Source organism: Aptenodytes forsteri, unplaced genomic scaffold (assembly GCF_000699145.1).
Source record: "Aptenodytes forsteri isolate BGI_AS27 unplaced genomic scaffold, ASM69914v1 Scaffold349, whole genome shotgun sequence".
In the NCBI taxonomy this organism is placed as follows: domain Eukaryota; kingdom Metazoa; phylum Chordata; class Aves; order Sphenisciformes; family Spheniscidae; genus Aptenodytes; species Aptenodytes forsteri.
In genome coordinates this window covers 3,104,651-3,123,280 of record NW_008794452.1, presented here as the reverse complement: position 1 = coordinate 3,123,280, position 18,630 = coordinate 3,104,651, and the positions used below count along the sequence as shown (strand labels likewise).

The window sequence follows — 18,630 nt, the reverse complement described above, 5'->3', positions numbered from 1 at the left end:
CCCCCCCCCCCCCCCCCCCCCCCCCCCCCCCCCCCCCCCTAGCTATGACAAATTAACCTGTTGTTATGGATTGCCCTGAAGGCTGTTAAGGCAGACAGCCTTTAGTGCTCTTTTAGTTCTGCTATGTCACAGACTTCTCATGTTACAAGCAACTCAATCTCCATCTAATTTTATGATTAAATAACGAAGTCCTTCATCTATGTACTCTTCATCTTTAGAAGGCTTAGAGTCATCTTGTTCAGGGGGTTTGGTCTTGCAAGCAGTGAAAGCCTTATTACCTTTCACGTTGCTTATGATTACAGCTCCCTCTTAGAGCTTTGGCAGATAAATTTACCTTTAAATGTTTTTCTAGAGTAACTCTGGAAGTTTCTTTGGTTTAAAATTGCCCTGGAAGCACTAACAGTGTAGGATTCTGGGTTTTGTTTCCTCTGCAGCACTGAAGTTTTTCATAAAAATACTGCTCTAATGATTGCTTAGGCTTGAGGCTAGCATTTTCTCCCTCTGGATTGAGAGCTTTGGATTCACATATTACTGGGTTAGCTCCGAGGAGCCCTTCTGGTCTTGTAGGCAATCTAAGTTCCTTCAGGCTGATGTACAGAAATGGCGAGATACACAATGATGTTCTGAAGACTGTTTTGCAGGATTTGTGGGTGCCCTGAGATCAATTTCTTAACTTTGAGTGTCAACAAATGACAGCTTTTTTTTCTCTTCCAAGGATTGTTGTCAGGTGCATTCTTAGTCCTGTGGTTAGGAAAGGTAATATATTAATGACCTTCAAGTTTTTCTCTGTCGAGAGTTAATCTTCGGGATGACAGAAGACTGTGCATTTTTGGTACCTTGAGCTACAACATTACCCAGACAGTTTTGGTTTAAGGACTTGCTGTGTCTGTTGGTTTGGAGACCTGTAGTTCTTCCTGTGATTTCAGATCTTCTTGCAACAAACTGAGGTCATTATCAAGACCTGAGCCTCTGTTTTCTGCTATCTTACTGCCTAAATGGTGGATGGTTTTCAAGATCTTAGTGGGGCTGTTCTTTCCTGCTTAGAGGCTAATTGATAGAAAGACATGGTGTGCTGAAAGAAGGTATTAGGCTTAGTGGTTGTAACATGTGGCTTGGCATAAGGTCTAGGTTGCACTCATCTCTTTTAACTTGCCTGCCTGCAAATCTGGTTTAGTTCTGTGATCATACTAGTTTCCTATTAGGTTCATTCAGCATCTTTTTAGGCCTTACATGACCATGCGTTTGGCTTTTGTGTACTTTTTTAGAATCTGTCTTCTGGTGGGCTTTTGGAAGTTCTCATGGGGCTTTTTCCTCCTGTTAGAATACTAACTCATCAATAGTAACTGACCCTGATTTTATTATCTTCAGGAGGAAAACCATTTTTTCACTCAGTCTTGCCCATATTTAAAAAAAAAAAAAAGGTCTTTTTGGTAGCAATTACTTCAGCTAACTGTGGAAGATGGAGATTCCCATCCTTATAGCAAATCCTCCTTATGCCAGTCTCGTTAATTTCTCTTGCAGTCTTTACTCACTTTGATATTAAAGGTTCAGTTTAGGTACTAACCTTCATGTGATTTTTTTATTCTGAGTGCTTCATTAGTTGAAACTTTTTATTCACTCTGGGTATTCTGTATTTTTGTATATTGACAAGACAGACTTTTTCAGAAGGCTGCTCATGTTTTCATATCTCCTACCAGACAGTCCTGTGGCTCTTTTATTTGAGCATAGAGGTGTCTCACCGGATGGCTGACTGCCCAACAAAGAGTCTTCTCCTTTGTTGAAAGGTCATTGAACTTAAGTTCAAGCAATAGCTGTGGCAGTCTTGCAGATGTATTTTTGTATATTGACAAGACAGACTTTTTCAGAAGGCTGCTCATGTTTTCATATCTCCTACCAGACAGTCCTGTGGCTCTTTTATTTGAGCATAGAGGTGTCTCACCGGATGGCTGACTGCCCAACAAAGAGTCTTCTCCTTTGTTGAAAGGTCATTGAACTTAAGTTCAAGCAATAGCTGTGGCAGTCTTGCAGAGTCTGTCTGTAGCTGGGATCCATAGGTCTGCCACAGAGAGCTTCATTCATTCATCTGGGCACTGTGTTTTCATTTCCATTTCAAAGCTGCCTTTGAAAGAGTAGTTTTTCAGTCTTCATTCTAGTGGGAGCTCTTGAACCTTTTTCCAGTCTATTTACACCATACAGTAAGTTGCTCACAGTGTTTATACATATAGATAGATATTGAAGGTGAAAGTTTGGTTATTTACCACAAATTCTTTTTCTTGAGATAAATTGTGTATATGTGCATTCAGTAATCCACCACATCTGCTCTCCATTGACATCCTTTGAGAAACTGTGGCATTCTAAGTTGAGAGGAACTGAGAGGGAGAACCGTACCCTGCCTATATCATTCCAATGTAAGCACAAGGGATGGACCTGGGGGTTGTCCTGAAGAGATGGCAGAGTACCAAATAGCCTTATTTTCAGTACTTGAGTATAAGAATGATGAAAAATAGGTAATCCGTGTTTCATTTTTAATGAAGATGCTTCTTGGTTTTTTTTCCCCCCTTTTGTCAAGTAAATGAAACAGGGTTTTTGTTGTTTTTTTTCCTTTCTTTTTTTTTGCCAATTAAAAAACAGAAACATTTTGCATGTAAAAAAAATTAAAAAATAAAAAGTCATTTTTTGATCAGTTCTGGGAGATCATGTCTGTTATATTCATTTTGTTAAGGCATTCTTTAGGTGAGTGTTGCATACGTGTGGATATTTTAGCTGTGGAGACTTGCTTTTTCCATATCAAGCTGTCTTGATTGCTGATGAAGTGATGTTAATCACTTAACACAACTTCATTAAAAGGTGCAAGTAGAATGGCTCATGTTTTCACCTGTTGTCACTGGCCTTCTGCAAAGTTGAAAACCTGTTGTCCTGATGATTTTGTTATTAAAGATAACAGGCACAGAGTTGCTAATTGGAATAAAGTGATTAGCAACGTCTACTTTTCTGTATTACCTAATGTGATTGTGACATATAGGTGTGGTAGCCTCTGAATTAAGAGCTGGGCTGTGACAGCTGTTAAACTACAAACAGGATTCATTAGTTGGTTTTGGTTGAAGGTGACAAAATCAAGCAAAACTTATTAGAGGACTAAGAAGACATGGCCTACAAGGAAAGACAAACAGTATTGTTTATTTAAAATGAGAGGAATTGGGGAAGACATGATGAATTTTAAAATAAATAAGCTTAATTTCAAGAAGAGTGCAGAACGTGTTTTTGGTGGCTTAAAATCTGTAAATTAGTTTGGGGACTTTCAACATTACGATTATGAGCAGTATTGGCATTTTCCAAAACATCCTCCTCCTTTCCACACCTCCCACCTCAGGAAAGGGAGGATTACAGATGTTCATGTTGAAATTTGCTCATAATTTTCATTGAGAAAAAACAAATAGTAAAAATTCAAATAAGAATTGTAAGTTTTCTTCAAAAATGTTTTAATATTAAAATCACAAAAATCTAACAATACTTCTCAATTGTATAACACTTGAATTTTTTCATTTTACTTACAACTTGTTTAATTTTTCTTTGCTTTTGAAAGATTGAAAAAATTAATCTTGTCCAACCTGTTTTTACCTGCATCCACTTCTCCTCTATATTTAGGCTGCCTAGAAAAATAAAGCAGAGTACAGCGAAGATGCACATTATTAATGTAATTCTAGTCCACTTAATGCAGTGTTTCAGAGCGATGCCTGAACCATTTGAGGGTGTATGAAGTAAAGTATTTTTGATGCCAGTGATCCATGGATAAGAACTCATATATCCACCAAAACCTCTTTTTAAGTAGTCATTTGGTTGGAAACTCAAAAATTAAATAAATCATGTACAGTTAAGAAAGGAGTCTTGGATTTGAGGGAATTATCCAATCAGATACAGGGTAAATGACCAAATAATAGGAACTATATAATAGCCCAAGTGTATATTTATACTTCATTAGCAGATTCTTGTATACATATTTTAGAATTACAGTTTAATCTTGTGTTTTAATTGTCTGTGTGTAAAAATGATATTGATGAAAAGCAGCCATCTTAAAAATGTTATCAAAGGGAAGCCACTGAGATCATATTTCTATAATCAAGTGCAGCCTGTGGTTTAGCACTGACTCCACCAGTAGCATAACGAGCTATAGAATACATATTTGCATAAAATCCTTTTTCGTAAGTGATGTATTTATTCAGACAAATACACTGTGATAGTGAGTTTGGCCTCAGAAGGAGCTGTGAAAAGGCCATTAAAAAGCATATGGAATAAGGATGGAGTGCAGGATGGGTCCTGAATAGATAATGGTGAGAAGAAATAACCTGTCCTGTATAGAAAAAGAGGGCTACAGGCAGTTAGCAGCCACTGAAAATGCTGCTGGTAGGCAGGGAGTCTGTGCTTTACAATGCTGCAAGTGAAAGTATACGAAGTACAATGAACTGAGAAGTAAGGATGTAGGAGGCTCTGGAAAACACTGTGGTTTTGACTATACCAATGCAAATCTTGAATTCCTGGGAACTTCTTGTATTCTCCTTTGCAGCATTTTTACAATGGATGTGAAGAGCTGAATGTTTAATTTTATATAAATGTATGAGGTGACTGTGTAGTTCAAAATTGCCACATTTGCAATTATTTTGATAGTCTAGGGGCCAAGATCTTTGTTTAACAGAAAAAAAAGATTTCATGTTCTGAAATAGTATATTTGTGTTTCTTAAAAAAAAAAAAAAAAATTCAAAAAGCACTAAATAAATAGGCACTTGCTCTCCCTAATTATTCCATTTGGTTGCTAATGAAAAATGTACCTTGTCTTTTTTCCATACCATTTAAGAAATCTCTTCTTCCCACTGACCTTTTCAGAAGGCAAGGTGTAATTCAAGTGATAATCTGCAGAGGGAAGAAAGGATTTTAAATATCCTATTTTTCAAATTAAATGGCATCTACTTGTCTCACACTTGTGGAGTCCCATTTTACAGAAGAAAATGAACTTTCCCACTACCACTGAATTAACTGAAGTTTGTTATTTCTGAGAACTGACACATGAAGTAACTGTTCTACGCTCTAGAGAGAAACAGCTGAGCTCAAAGACAGTGAAGTTACTGTAATTTAAGAGTGAATTTAAATGTCTCCAAGGGTTATGTGGGTTCCTCCATGTAAAGTTAGGAGTTAAAGCATTATTGTGGCATCTTTCCTAGTATTTAAAGTATATGTTGCCAGGTTTTCTAATTCAGAAGTCCTGTTGACTTCAGCTGAAGCTTTGTCTGCATAAAAAATTATTATATAATTCAAAATTTGCCTGAAATGATTTATACTTAAGGTATTGGTAGTGTTGCTTTCATGTGATAGCAATTTCATGAATTATGCAGTGCGTAATTGTGGAGGAAGGGATGGAACGCATATTATAATTGTATTTGAAACCAACACATTGCCTGAAAAAAGCTTCTGTTCCACAAGGTATATGTTATTCATATTGAATGTTACAGAAGTTGAGTTCTATCCCTTTACTTTCCATTTTTTCTGTGTCTTCCATCTCCAAGTGATAGGAAATGAGTTGTTGCAAAGGACTTTGATCTGTACTTGTTTGAGGTCCTTCTGTGCATGATGGATTTTCTGGCTGCATTCTCTGTGTTCTGTGTGTTGGGTTTCCTTTGCTTTGAATTGGTGTGAAGGATCAATGGAGACATAGTGGTACCAGGTCACCATGCAAAATAAGTCATGGAGCACCAGAAGAAAATTCCCAGGACGTTCTGGGTAAAGCGCAGGTTAATATCAAACTGACTCAGAATTTACGATTTGTTTGATTCAATCAAACAGGGTAAACTGCCTTGGTAAGTCCAGGTTACAATTGTGGGACTTTTTAATGTGGAGAATAAGCATCAATCTTTTGGTAGTTTTGTCTCCATTCAGATTGAAAACAGATTCTGAAAGAGTAGGAGTCTGTTGAAGAGTTGTTCCAACTTTGAGCCAGATTATTCATCCTAATTCTTTGGATAAAATTACTATTGAAATCATTGGCAAGTTTTTACAACTGCTTCCCCAACTCCCCTTTTAAAACTTTCTTCTTCTTTGTTTTACTGTATAACAGTACACCTGTAACTGTATAACCAACCATCAGCTTACGTGCCCACCAAGTGCGTTTTTATCACTGTGATAAAAATTACAAATGTGTTCCCTCTTAAAACTAATCATGTTATTACTATAATGCTTTTTTTAAATAAAGTTTTAATCAATGTGAGGCAATTTGCCAGAAAGAAAAATTACATGTTTTATCCTTTTTATGCTCAATGAGTTTTGTTTGTGTTTTCTTTTTTAAATAGTGATCCCAGAGTTTATTAGTCAAGTAAATACTGCGTTGGAGAGCTTAAGCAAGAACACAGTGCACCCGTTTGATGATAACCAGTTTGTGGACATTTCTAAGAAGGTGTATGATACAGTTCATAACATCAGATGCTCAGTCATGATGATTCGGGTAAGTTTTTTATTTGTTCATTTAATACTCATTTCTAAGATAGTTCAGGGCATCAGGGCATTTTCAGGAGAATTTAGAACTGTGTATGTGAACAATGCCCCTAAGCTCATATCCAGATTGAACTGATCTGGGAAATTTGGATTACAAGGAAACACACATGCTTATAACTCAAGAAGGCTAGAATTGTGTTGAGTAGCAGATCAGAATGTTGCATAAAAATGGGTTTTGTTTAAAAATATTTATTTATGTTTGTTTGATAAAGATCTTCATTCACTTCATTAATTATCAACTTGTGGCTACAAACCCAAATCTGCTTGTAGCTCTTCAACCTTAACCTTATTTAGTGGAATGTAGGAATGGAGAGTATATTCAGGTGATCTTGATAATCTCTTGTTGAAGTTTTGTCAGCTTCACATCGGAAGACTTAACAGCCTGATTTCTGTCAATCTTACACAATCACAATCAATGTATTTATCCTAGTGTTTTTCCTGAAGTTCAAGAAAATGCTTCAGAACAGCTTATTTTTAAAATTTGAAACAGAATTTTGTCAGATGCAGAATTTCCCCCAAATATCTTCAGTCCACAAATCCCATTTCAAATTATATGAGACTAAGCTGCAATATCTGTATGTTCAGCAATTTTGTTTTTAAATATAATTAAACATTAATAAAAATGTAGATACATTTTCAAAGGAAGTTTGTCTTCTGCATTGTCTTTTCAGTTGAGAAGAAATTAAGAAACAGATTCCTTTTTTCTTCTAACTATAAAAACGTATTACAGGCTAGCGTGGCCAGCAGGTTGAGGGAGGAGATTCTGCCCCTCTACTCTGCTCTGGTGAGACCCCACCTGGAGTACTGCGTCCAGCTCTGGAGCCCTCAGCACAGGAAAGACATGGACATGTTGGAGCAGGTCCAGAGGAGGGCCACAGAAATGATCAGGGGGATGGAACACCTCTCCTATGAGGAAAGGCTGAGAGAGTTGGGGTTGTTAAGCCTGGAGAAGAGAAGGCTTCAGGGAGACCTTATTGCAGCCGTTCAATACTTAAAGGGGGCTTATAGGAAAGATGGGGACAAACTTTTCAGTAGGTCCTGTTGCAATAGGACAAGGGGGAATGGTTTTAAACTAAAGGAGGGTAGATTTAGATTGGACATAAGGGCCCAGAGAGGTGGTGGATGCCCCATCCGTGGAAACATTCAAGGTCAGGTTGGCCGGGGCTCTGAGCAACCTGACCTAGTTGAAGATGTCCCTGCTCATTGCAGGGGGGTTGGACTAGATGACCTTTAAAGGTCCCTTCCAACCCAAACTATTCTATGATTCTAATATGGAAAATATTAGTGACTCTTAACATATTGCAGTGTGTAAGTTAAACAGTTTCAGTAGGATTTCAAATGTGCACAATCTTTAAAATGTCTCATCCTTATTGCAATTGTCAGTTATGGAATTGTTTATATACTGAAGAGATCCTTAAACATACAACATCTTGCCCATAGCAGGAGGAGTTTATGTGAGTTGGATTTATCTGGCAAAACAAACCAGATTGAGACTGATTCTCTGTTAGATCTTCTGATCAGTTCCTTTTTCAGTGAACATAGGCTTTGGTTAGGACATCTAATTTTTTTTCTAGATCAGTTAAGCTTCATTTAATGCCTGAATTGCTCATCCCGCCTTCCCTTAGTGAGTCAGGGACTCTTGTTTTTTTAAGATTACAAAGTTGTTTCTATCTGTTCCTCAGTGAGATCTGAGTCTTCTGTATGTCCAGTCTTCTTGGGCTTGAACTCCAGATGATCATGACTGACTATTCCTTTATGGAGTTTTTCATTTTTGGGAAATGCACTGAGGAGTGTAACAAAGCTTCAGTCTGTTTCTATGAAGATGCGGACACTGCTCTGCAGGACACTCTGAGTGTATATTCTTACAGTCCTCTGGGACGTGTGTATGTATGTGGACAGTCACTTAAAAAAGAAAAGGATAATATATCCCCTGTACTTCTTTCTGAAGCACGAGGGGAAAATACTTTCATCTGAAGAGACTGTACATATGCATAACACATAGTAAGTGCACAGTGTACATGTACTATGTAAGTGCATAGTGCATCTGTAAAATTGTAAGTCATAGCACACCACCTAAATGGACAGTATTAATATGAAGATTTCTATCGGTGCCATTTTCCACTTCTGCTTTGCAAGTGCAATTTGACAAGGCAAGAAAAAACGAAGTATCAGAAATTACCTTGTTGGCTGTACCTGAAGCTGTGGGTAGCAAAGAGCAGATACTCCTCCTCCTCCTCCTCATCTGAATTGAAGAAGTTATGACCAATGGGATAAGAGGCTGCCTCCACCTGCACTGAACCTCCCATTATCCTAAACAATGTATGTGTTCGCCTTAGAAGTGAATGTGGCTTGAAGTGTATTCAACAGCCCAGCAATTGCAGAGTCCTGACAAAAGCTCAGGAGATAAAAAAAAAAAAAAAAAATTAATTCATTAAAAAGGACATGTGCAGCTTTCTACTTAATGAATACCATTATTCAGACACTGTCATGAGAGTTTTTTTTTGAGGTTTGGTGAAATGATAGTCAGCTACTCCACCATCCCTTAGAGATACTGACTGCCAGCACAGAGAGAGTGCTGAGGAAACCCTGGCATTCATTTTCTGAGTAAGGATGTATTTGCACTCCTAATTAGATATATTCCAGACAATGCCAGTTTCATTTCAGTCTGCCTGTAAGAAGCTTTAGTAAATCTGATGGTTGTTCAGACATATGCTGTTACCACAGCAGCCAAGGTGAGGAAATAGAAGTGTTCTGTGGCCGGCTTATAGGGGCTTACTGATACAGTGCCAAAGAACAATGTGTCGCTGATTACAGGGGACTGCAAGGCTGAATCAGGGAAAGAAATTGTTGATGAAAATGTAATTGAGAAGTGTAAATGAACAAGGACGCTGATTCACCGGGAGCAATTTTTCAACATCAAAGTAAAAGCAGAAACTCTCCAGATCAGTTCCTCAGGAAGCATTTCAAGCATGTAATTACACAGAGAGAATGTTTTTAAAAATAGAGTTCCTAACTGTAAAATGCTTTTCAATGTCCAAGCTTAACCATAGATACATAAAACATTCATTCCAGTCCTGCAGGTATAATGTGAATAACACTTGAGAGCAACTAAGTAGTGGAAGGTGTGCTGCACTGATGAGCTGTAATAGAAATGCCTCTGGAACTGCAGGGTGCTTGCCTTAAGATGTTTTTCATTGTTTCACTCACAAGGATTAATTCATCCAGTGGTAGCTGTTGATTTGCAATCATCAGATATTTGATCCAGGGCGTATAGCTGCATGTGCTTATTAGCGTCCACATTCCTCAGTCCTTTTTTGACTCTTGAAGCATCTGATTTTTGTTAAACTGTAGAGGCTTTGGGAGCTTGATTTTGCACAGGAACATTTGGGCATTATCGGGATAGTGTTTTAATCAGAATATTGCTGTTATGGAAATAGATTAGGGTAGATAGTGGAATTAAAGACAAGAATTCTACCGTGTGAAATACATGGAAAAGTCAAAGGAAACAGGTTGACAGTTTTTGAGACAATACGTGTTAAATGTTGCATAACGTTAAGACCGATGATAGAACTTCTTTAAGGAAAAAAAAGGAGCTTCTATATGGAAGTGTAGTTTGTTGAAGAATATGAGACAGCTGGATTGAAGTAACAGCTAATAATATCCCATTAGGATATTAAACACAGTGGAAAGTGGTAACGACTTCAAATGAATAATAACTACTGATAGCTGAAGCAGTAATAAAGTCATTCTAACAGAAATACACCAAGAACAGTGGAAAAGAATTCACCAAGTCAAAGTTTCATGGAATTCTTTGTTTTTATTGAAGGATAAACAAGTGAACTGCTATCAGTTTTCCAGAGAGGAAGAAGAGGGCAAAATGTTCATATACTATAGTCAAAATGCTTTTACTACTCTTAGGTTCATTGAAGCAATGAATGAGGGACCTGTGTTCCCTAATTTTATGAGAGCTGGAAAATGTATATTGAGATTGTAGTTCTTATCTGATACAATGCATCATTTTGATGCATTTCTTAAAAATCCTTTCTGCTGGATGTATATTCCATGTGTTGTTTCTTTCAGAATTCTGGCATGGAGACTATAGGTTCCCTCAGAGTTTATAGTGTTAGGCTTTCTGAGTGTTTCTTTTGCAGATAGTGCCTTTATTACTGTTGAGCAGCCATTCCCTGCACCATGTAGTACATGATCTCTACCCCCGGTCCCTGCAAAAACTGAAGCGACGCATTCATTTTGGTTTTCTGTCATACCTAGATACTTTCAGCTAGATCCTCACTACATCCCCATTCCATTCCTTATCTTCCTATTTCTTTAGCTAATAGTCTTTTACTGTGGGTTTTAATTTCCTTTGCAAAAGCAAACTCAGTTTAGCTACACATTCAGGTGTCTACAGCATGACCCTTTTTAAAATGTGTTGGGTACCTCAGAATACCCTTGGGATGGGTTCCTTTTTTCTCCTTTTGTCGGTTGCAAATTCTGGGTAGTTTTTCATTCTGTTTTAAAGAAATGTAAGAGTTCATCCATAACAGAGCTTGTGAGCTCTTCAATACACTTGATTTCTCTCAGTAAGAGACATCACAGCAGACTTCGATCTCTTGTATCCAGCAGAGTTACAGGGATTTTCAGAACATGGACTTCTCGGAAAGGAACGTAGCAAGTGGTGAAAACCTTCCTATCATTCTGTTTCTCTTTCAGCCAGTTAATAAGTGTCTAGTTTAAAATCTGCCTTTGCTTTTATTAATGACAGAATTATCCTACACATGCAGGGTTTTCTATCTGTTTTTACTTCTGTAGTAGGAATGAGTTAGATCCTGTCAGATGTAGGCAATAGCACACATGAATTGAACCTCTATTTAAAAGCTAGAGAAAACAAAGCAAAGCAGGGAAGCTTTTGAGAAAAAAGACATTTACTGCACTCTTAGAATTGTTCATTATTCCAAGTGTGCTGGTTTTGGCTGGGGTAGAGTTAGTTTTCTTCATGGTAGCTAGCATGGGGCTATGTTTTGGATTTGTGCTGAAAACAGTGTTGATAACACAGGGATGTTTTTGTTACTGCTGAGCAGCGCTGACACAGAGTCAGCCTTTTCTGCCCATATGGCGTCATGCTCAGCACATAAAGCTGGGGGAAGAAGAAGGAAGGGGGGGACATTCGGAGTGATGGTATTTGTCTTCCCAAGTAACCACTACACGTGATGGAGCCCTGCTTTCCTGGAGATGGCTGAACACCTGCCTGCCGATGGGAAGGAGTGAATGAATTCCTTGTTTTGCTTTGCTTGTGCCTGTGGCTTTTGCTTTGCCTGTTAAACTGTCTTTATCTCAAACCATGAGTTTTCTCACTTTTACTTTTCCGATTCTTTCTCCCATCCCACTGAGGGCGGAGTGAGTGAGTGGATGTGTGGTGCTTAGTTGCCAGCTGGGGTTAAACCATGACACCAAGAGAGCCCTGAGACCTCATGGGAAGGAAAGATAAAGAACAAGTCATATAGTCTTGGTAAACTTCATTGTTGGTCTGAAATTTATAAATGATGCTAACTTGTTACAAATATGTATTGGGAAGTTTGTTACATAGCTTTTTCTTCATTTTTCTATCCTACACAAATTGCACAAGAGGAAGAACTTCTGCAGCGGTAGTTAGCAAGCCAGTTGGACCTGTACCTCTCATCACTTTCTTGCCGTTTCTGACCTAAGTAGGTCAGAGCTGACCTTTCCTTCCCTCAACTCCTTGTCAACTTCCCTGGCAGAAAGCAGGAACTTTCTTGTGTATTTTCACTTGTGCTCCTTTATGGCACTAGGCTTCTGGTATAAACAGAGTTAGTACTTGTTATGTTGTCATCTTTTTTTTAACCATGAGAGGATTTTCTTTCCTTGTTATTTAGGAAAAAATATACTCTATACTGGTTGTTACCAAGCAGGTGCTTCCATGCCCTGCCTTCTTCAAATGGTGCTTTCATTGCTTATTCTATCAGTCCTGTCATCCAAAGGTTGATATATCTAGATGCAGTGTCACTGAAAAAGGATATAATATCTGATGTCCTCTAAAAAAGAGCCTAGAAGAGCCTGTTGTCTGTTAAGGATAGTTGGACATCTGTTCCTTTTTCAGGTTTTTATCCTGAGTCACAGAAAAGGTGTTGCTGGGGAATGTTATATTTGTGCTCAGAAACCAAATAAGAGGTGAGTTAAAACTGCTCAGTGCCGTGATCAAATATGTATACTTGCAAGTAAAAGCTTCTGGCAGCTCTTTGTCCCTGCCATATTACTTGGCTTTTTAATATCTCGAGTCAGGATCACCAACCTTGGGGTACCATTATGGGGAAAACTTAACTCAAAGCACTATCTCACATAGGTTCCACTTCATATCTTAATTCATCTACATACATATTTTCCAAAAATGTCTATGTTCTTTATCCCACAGTATACCTGGGAAGTCATGTTGTAGAAATACTTACTTGTTTATATTTACATCTGTATTAGCATCATAAACTCAGTCATTATTATTATGACTCTACTTTGCAGATGTCTTATCAAAATGCTCTGTACTGCAACAGTTTTGGGACACAGTCTGCATACATTTCAATTCAACATGCTGACATTTTTTTAAATGCTAATCTCCATTTAGTACCAGGTCAGTTTGTGTTCCCAAATAAAGCAAGCCAATTTCTGTTTTTCTGGCAAACAACCACACATATAATTTTGCTTGTATTTCAAACTCTCAAAGGTCTGATTTTCTGCCCATTTAATTAGTTTAAGGCCTTTAATATCTTCAACAAAACAGATGACCATTCTGGTTCTCTGTGTAATAGTGTTGCTGGTTTTGTTGCTTTATAGAGCAAAAAGCTGCTCAGCAGCTTTTATTTATCTGTAAATAAAACTCACCCTCTTGTTTTCCTTGAAAGTTGCATCCTGTTTTCTTGAACATGTGGGGGTTGTTACCCTAAGAAATATCTTTAGAGTTTGGAGTTGCCACAATTGCCATAACAAGTATCTGTTCTTAAGAGCTGAGGTGTTTCCATAAAAAAAATTAAAACTTTGTTAGTAGAAAAACAGATTAATTTATTGATTTTAAAAAGAGATGGTACGTTCACATCTCAGGTAGAGGGAAGGAGACAGAAGAGGAAAAAGCAGATGCTCACCCTTTTAATCTCAGACATGGGAGTGGAAGCCAAAGCACAGATACATTATTATTTCAGCCAAGGAGGGATGGCCCTTCTCCTCCCACATCTTAAGGTCCCCTTTGCTTAAACCATTGAATTAGAGTTAGCAGGGTAGTTGGGGAATGATAGATGATTTTTTTTTTTTTTTTTTTTAACAAAAGATAGAGAAACTACCTGGCTTTTGTGCTTCTACATTCTTGCACTTTCAGACAACAAGTTTTAACTTTTCGGTTCATTGTACATCCTTCTGATTGCTGCCCTTGCTCCCATGCTCCAGCCATTTGCCCAGTTTTTACAGGGAAATTTCTGATTCTAGATTCTGGGTTCTTTTTACATATAAAATAAACAGTGGGTAGGAAAATACATGCCCCCTTCATCCACATATGTGCAATTCCAAAATTGTCCTTTTACATACATGTACTGTATTATTTCTATACAGAGAAATCATCCTGTAGTATAGGAGTGTCAGAAGCAGATGCCCCCTTCTGAGTGAGAATATGTAGAATTTTCCTATTGTTTTATGTATATGTTGGAGGAGTAGACTCTTTCTCTGATTGCGTGTATAAGCATATGAGGAAGCACTTGATGTTGTCAGGCTACATCTTGCGTACAGGTCTGACGGTGAAGATTCTCTTTCCCCTCCAAAGCAGCAGCTCACATGTGTCATCCAGGTGACTCTAGATATGACTAAATGGAAGTAAGTACTTAAAAGGAGTGCCAGGAACTCACCATTTGGATAGCACCACATTCAAGCCTGTAGTTACTGTATGTTAACATTTATTACTTTTTTTCATTATTTGAAATTCTATAATACTATTCAGTATTACTCTTTTTGTCCAAAATATTATGGTTAACTGAGCCTTCTTTCTAAACCAAAAATACTGCAATATCTTTTGAACCAAACCTTACTTTTCACTGTCACACATTTTACTTGTCTCACACTCTTGTCAGTGAGGGGAAAGAGAGAAGAGAAACATACATAGAGGATCACAGAAGGAAGGGACCTCAAGATATCATCTGGTCCAACCTCCTGTTGAAAGCAGTGTTATCCAGGGCCCTGTCAAGCCAAGTCTGACTTTACTGTCTGTTTTTTTCTTTTATATATTAGTGTTAAGACAGAAATGGAGAATTGATGGGGCAAACAAAGCAATAGTGTGTGCTAAATCTTATTTGTAAAAGCAAGCTGCTTGCTACATTGCGTCCAACTACTAGACTATAATACTTTCACTATTGTTTGCTGTGTTTATGCCTGCTTGCTTACATTTAGCACATGACTGTATGACCCACCTTCTCTTTTTGTATTCTTTTTCCAGTTAAAAATGTAATTTTCTTAAATCTGCCTTAGGTTTCCAGGTTGTAAAGCGTCAGCTAATGGGAAAGATGTTGTGTTGTGTTGTGTTGGTTTTTAAAAAAGAAAGAAAGAAAAAAGGCTTTATGGGTGTATATGTAGACAAAAATAGTGAATGATTTGAGAAACGCTGATACAGGGACCAGTGGTGAAAGTGTCAGCTGCATACTGTATCCATTACAATAGAAATGTGCAATTATCCATCCTGGCAAATCTGCATTGTCTTCTGCCCAAGCTATACAGCCTTAGGCATCGTGCAAGGCTGTGAATTAAGAACTTCTCAGCAGCAAATTGCTACATGGCTTACCATCAAAGTCTCTTAGTGCTGGGGTTACTGGTTCAGACAGAGAAGCCAATATGCTTTGTACATAAATGGATGGCATGAACAGTTTTAACTTACATACTACTTTAAATTTCAGTTCTTCCCAGTTTAGGGATTAAATTATATTGCAGCTATGTCACATATGTTTATGTTTTTAATTGTTCACAAAATTATCCCTCTCTTTCAGGAAAAGAGAACTTTCCAGAATTATTTGGTAGCTCTAGTTTAGTGGCTCATTGGAAACTTAAGCACAAGGCAGTATTTTTTCTGGAACATTAAAATCTTTATTGCGGTTTTTTTCCTTATAGCAAGGAAAAGTGATGTGTATTCCTTCCTTGCCATTTGGTGCTTACTGTCTAATATAAATTATATTCCCAGAGAAATGGAATGAATATTACTCTGTTAAAAGGGAAGGACTGAATTTCTGGAACTAAAACTGGGAAGCACAGCAAAAGTGTTACAAATCACAGATACTCTATTAAAATATGCATCCTGCCACATGGTTCACTGGAGTATGAGAAATGCAAGCCTGGAAATGGAGACTGCAGTCTCTCAATAGTGTTAATAGCTCAGGCTACGGTTCTGATTCTGAAATCAGCCCTGTCCAATGCTAGTGCCAGTTCTGGCTCAGAGATCGTCATTGCTCAGTGTAAATCTGGCCATAGATCCCTTTTACTGATCATAATCATCTGTACAGTCCATGGCCTAGTTGAAATTTCTCAATTGCCATTATTTTCACTGTGGAATCATTTAACTGATAGGATGGACTCTTTTTAGCATGATGCAGAAAAGCAATGAGGTACATTACAAATGTATTCAATATGTAATCGGACTTCAAAAACGTAATAATCATAATTTGTGTGCTAGATTGTGATCTCAGTTTTGCTGGCACAAGAATGGAGTACCAGTGCTGTGGTCTGTGTCATTCTGTGCTTTGACATTGGTGTAACAGTGTAAGATCTGGTCCTGTTGTCATGCATGTCCTCGCTGATGCAGCAGTGTGACAGTGAAAAAAGTTTGGGAGGAATCTATTTATTTATTTAACCCTGAATAGTTCTTTTGGTTTACGTTTTTATAATTCCTCAGTATTCCTAGGTATATTTGAGTTCAGGTTTTGCTGTTAATGATACCTTCCTGGTTTGGTTTTTTTTAAATGTTGCTTGCGAACTTGAGTCACACCAGATTATTTTCTTGAAAATGTGCTCATAGAGTTGGAATGCAGAGTTCATGAAGGCAGGTGGGCATCCCAAGTAAGGAGGCATAGTAATAACAGGGAAACTCACTCAGAAAAACGAGAAACCTTGAAAGAAAAGTCTTTGGAGAATTTAAAAAAAATCCTCCACTGAGCTACTGAGCTTGATAAACGGAAGACAGTATTTTTAAGTACTGCTTACCTGAAAAGATTCTGTAGAGGTTGACAAACCAGATACTACCTAATTACCTGAGAACCTCTGGGACTTACAGCCTGTTCTTAAAAAGAGAGAAAAGAGACCCTTCATTATATTCGGTATCAACAAAGTCAGTGTATATTGATACTGAAGTGAAGTGTGTTGCAGCAAGGGAGTACTGTGCATCATCTAGTGCATGGATTGTGGTGAAATTGCAGTTTTAGAGCACCATTCTTTCAATGTAACTTAGCTATTAGCTTTTGAGGCCCCCTTGCTGTTCACTATACTAAGTACTTTAGTTATTAGGAAATAGAGCAGTAACATTAATATAAGATTAGTTTGTAACTCCAAGTGCCTTGTTATCCTTGTCTCCATGAAGTAGTCTGCATAAAATGATTATAGAAAAGATAGTTATTCAGCAAGTTGGACAGAATTCTTTCTGAAAATAGAAGCCTTCCTTTTTTCTAGACATGGTCCAGCATGAAATAGTGCATGAGAAATGATCATATGTGCTAATTCGATTAGCCTTTGAAATATCCTGAAATTTGTTACAGTGTTAAATTCACCTACAAAAATAGTAACAACTTTCATGTTACGATACAGCAAAGCATATCCATGTAAAGTACCAAGAATAAAGAGCTGCCAGTAACTATCTAGAGTGAGGTGGTGGCAGCTTGGGGATGCACACAGGTGCAGTTACGTGTCCCTGAGAATGGCTTTGTCAATGGATGACTGCCTTAGTTAGCCCCCTTGCACCCAGAGCAGCTTCATGGCCCCCATTCCAGCAACGGCTCGTCCCCTTACTACAGTGTAATCAGTTTTCTTCCATTGGGATCATGGCCAGCACAGGTAGGGGGATATCATCATTCTTTCAGGGGCACTGAAATTCACTGGCTAACTGTGTGTGGTCTTGCAGTGAGGGCCACATGCTTGACCGCAGTAATTGGTGTCAGAGCCAGCTGGATAACTGACATCCATTGTTCTTCCACCTATATTTATTCTATTAATCATACCACTGCCTGCCTTTTACCTTCATAATCAGTGTGTAATTTGCTCATTGAGGAAATCAGATAAGCAGATGTCAGACAACTCCACATTCTTTGTATTTGTTGCTGATATGCTATCAGAATGGGAATTGGCCCTTTTTGCCTTAGTGAGAAACCAGTTTGTCATCCCACCTGAACATGGCGTGCCATGCTATGTCTGTGAGTTTTGCTGACCCCACAGGGTTGTTCTGTCAAATACACTCTGAAAATGTTTGTGGGTTTGTGAAAGCTGGATTCCAAATGTGTAAAAAAGCAAGTATGAGGCTTAATTACTATTCAGCAAATGAAGAACAGAGCTGAATAATTGTTTGCTGTTTCAGTGAGGAAGAGCTAACCACAACAAGAAAAGGTAAGCCCCTTGTAGCACACAGTTACATGCTTGAACTGATGTGAGATCTCACCAGTGCCCTGGACCTGTACAAGTATGAAGCTCAGTCTGACTGGTCAGAGGCCAACAAATAAAACAAGCTTGTCACCTCGGTAAGCAAAGCCAGAAGTAGAACTTACTCAGATTTTAAGCAGAGCAGCACCAGTGCAAATTGTGGATTCATTTGGCAATCACAGAATCATAGAATCATAGAATCATTGAGGTTGGAAAAGACCTCTAAGATCATCGAGTCCAACCGTCAACCCAACACCTCCATGCCTACTAAACCATGTCCCTAAGTGCCTCATCTACTCGTCTTTTAAATACTTCCAGGGATGGTGACTCAATCACCTCCCTGGGCAGCCTGTTCCAATGCTTGACAACCCTTTCGGTGAAGAAATTTGTCCTAATATCCAATCTAAACCTCCCCTGGCGCAACTTGAGGCTGTTTCCTCT

At 38.2% G+C, this 18,630-nt stretch overlaps 1 protein-coding gene across 2 annotated transcripts in view; it reads left to right on the top strand.

The window, feature by feature from the left end:
* Positions 1 to 18,630, top strand: part of CTNNA3 (catenin alpha 3) — a 596,807-nt gene that overhangs the window by 473,856 nt on the left and 104,321 nt on the right. For both annotated transcript variants that reach the window (XM_009290520.1, XM_019474931.1), the window contains one exon: positions 6,336 to 6,487. In XM_009290520.1, the coding sequence (XP_009288795.1) occupies positions 6,336 to 6,487 (152 nt within the window). The remainder of the gene's footprint in view (positions 1 to 6,335; positions 6,488 to 18,630) is intronic.